This window comes from Trachymyrmex cornetzi, unplaced genomic scaffold, assembly GCF_001594075.2.
Source record: "Trachymyrmex cornetzi isolate Tcor2-1 unplaced genomic scaffold, Tcor1.1 scaffold92, whole genome shotgun sequence".
NCBI classification, from domain to species: domain Eukaryota; kingdom Metazoa; phylum Arthropoda; class Insecta; order Hymenoptera; family Formicidae; genus Trachymyrmex; species Trachymyrmex cornetzi.
In genome coordinates this window covers 382115-384281 of record NW_017300267.1, presented here as the reverse complement: position 1 = coordinate 384281, position 2167 = coordinate 382115, and the positions used below count along the sequence as shown (strand labels likewise).

Genomic DNA, 2167 nt, shown 5'->3' with positions numbered 1-2167 from the left:
CGAACTAAATAATCATTACGAACTAAACGCATTTAGTCAAGTTAACAACTTTTTTTTCTCAGTGTAATTACTTAAATGTAATTTACGAAATTTAATATACTTTTCATAAAATGTTATGAAAAGTACATTAAGTTTCATAAATTTTTATGAAAAATAAATTAAATTTCATGTAATGTCATGAAATTAAGTTCAAATTGTGTAACTTAAAAGTATATTAAATTTCATAAAATTTTTAATAGCGTAGTTTTAGCGCGCAGTTTTCTGCAAGACGTAACGGCATTTATGAGAGAAAAAATCTTCTATATGCAATTATCAGCTGTAAAATTTGTATCAGCGTTCGTTATAGCACCGATCGATCGATCGCTTGAAGTAAGCGTGACTAGGCAAAGCCGCCGGCGTTATTTAATCCTCCGCAGGTAGAAACAGATAAATGGATAGTATATAGAAAAAAGAGATGAGGCAGTATTCGGGAGGAACGTGATCGTTAATAAGCATTTTCACGTTACATTAAATCCTGAAAGAACTACCACGATGTGCGGCGGTAACACGTGTCACATGTGTCATGCGTGACTAATCACATTCTATGGAGATTTCTACTCAATGATAAAAACCACCTGCCGCAGAGATTTGAGAGAGAGAGAGAGAGAGAGAGAGAGAGATATTATAAATTTGAAACTGTAATCAGTTATCTCACACAGTGATTATAAAATAATATTGAACATCCAATAGATAAATCGAATAATTAAAGTTACATACAATTACAATAAAAATAAAAATTTTGTTACTATAATAAAATTTCAATTAAATTTTAAAATAGTTAGCATTGATATTATCTTGATTTAATTCTTCAGTACAAAGGAATAAACAGTAAAGCAGAACACAGTTCGCTTTTTATATGGGATGTAAACATCAGAAATAAAGCGGAAAAGAAAGAAAGAAAACTCACCCAGCCACCGGCGTCATCTTCAATGCCAATGCTCGACTGATGCAAAATCCGGCGCCGCCCGTGGCGAACCAAAATTTCACCTTTTGCTGAAACATATAAAAGAGAAAACAGCTTAGTGAGAGAACGGATAGGTTGGCTAGAAATCGCGGGAGCCGTCGTCGTAATTATATGATACATCGATCCGAGATCAGACCCAAATGATCGATCGTCGGCGTACATCAACCGCGTTCGACGGTTGTTATTAACCGATTAAGGAATGACTCGCTTGATGAGAATTAGGGACCGGGATAGATTACATCTTGATATATCATCGGATGTCACGTTATTTCGGAGCAACAAATCACAATTACGGAGCCATGATATTTCAACAATTTATGTCCCGCCATAGGAATCGACTATGGCTTCCGACTGTTGCTTCGAAAAAAAATCTAAACTATCCACGACTCCATCAGTCGAAACTCAAACGACCATCGTATAATCTAATCAGCAATTATTATTCGAAGAAATTAATGACGATACGAAGGTTCGTTTATTGGATACAGTGACGTAAATGATGAATTAAAAAACCTGCACGGCGTCAAGAAAGGTATCCGCTGCCGATTGATCTTTTTCTGACCTGGAAACTTTGCTCCAGGAAACGTTCTCTTGTATACGATAGACGTGCATACATGCATATACACATACATACACACATACGTATATACGCGTGCGCGAATGCGAAAATACGAGTTGAGGTATACGAGCGATTTCTGGCCGATTGCCGTGGCTGCAGGCTATTAAAGCCGGACTCCTAGGCGGCCTAAGCGCAATCCACGCTGACCGATACTATCTCAATACCGGTATAGAACCGTAGAATCATGCGGTGAGCCTTTCCTTGACGAAGGCGTGGTACACGAGCGTGGTCCACGAGCCAACGGCCGCACAACGTGCATTATACGCAACGCGTTACCGACAAAACTATCACAAGTTTTTGCTCGTCTTCTGCGAGGATCGTCGGCACTTATGTTAACTTACTCTGCATAAAAGAAACGATTTAATTACGGAGAATGTTATCTCGCGATGCAAAATTATACGCTAAACTTATTTAATTAAACGCATAAAAAAATAAAAGATCAATACCGAGCGTGGTTGTCGACAACTCTAAGGCCCAGTTTCACAACTGACGGTTAACTCTTAACCGAGGTCCAACTTATTCATTATCTCTTTTCAATTCTAGAATTG

The 2167-nt window shown here is 37.8% G+C and overlaps 1 protein-coding gene across 1 annotated transcript in view; it reads right to left on the bottom strand.

Moving 5' to 3' along the window:
• Positions 1–2167, bottom strand: part of fng (Fringe glycosyltransferase) — a 119353-nt gene that overhangs the window by 30767 nt on the left and 86419 nt on the right. Inside the window, exon 6 of the mRNA XM_018520563.1 lies at positions 947–1032. Coding sequence (XP_018376065.1) covers positions 947–1032 — 86 coding nt within the window. The remainder of the gene's footprint in view (positions 1–946; positions 1033–2167) is intronic.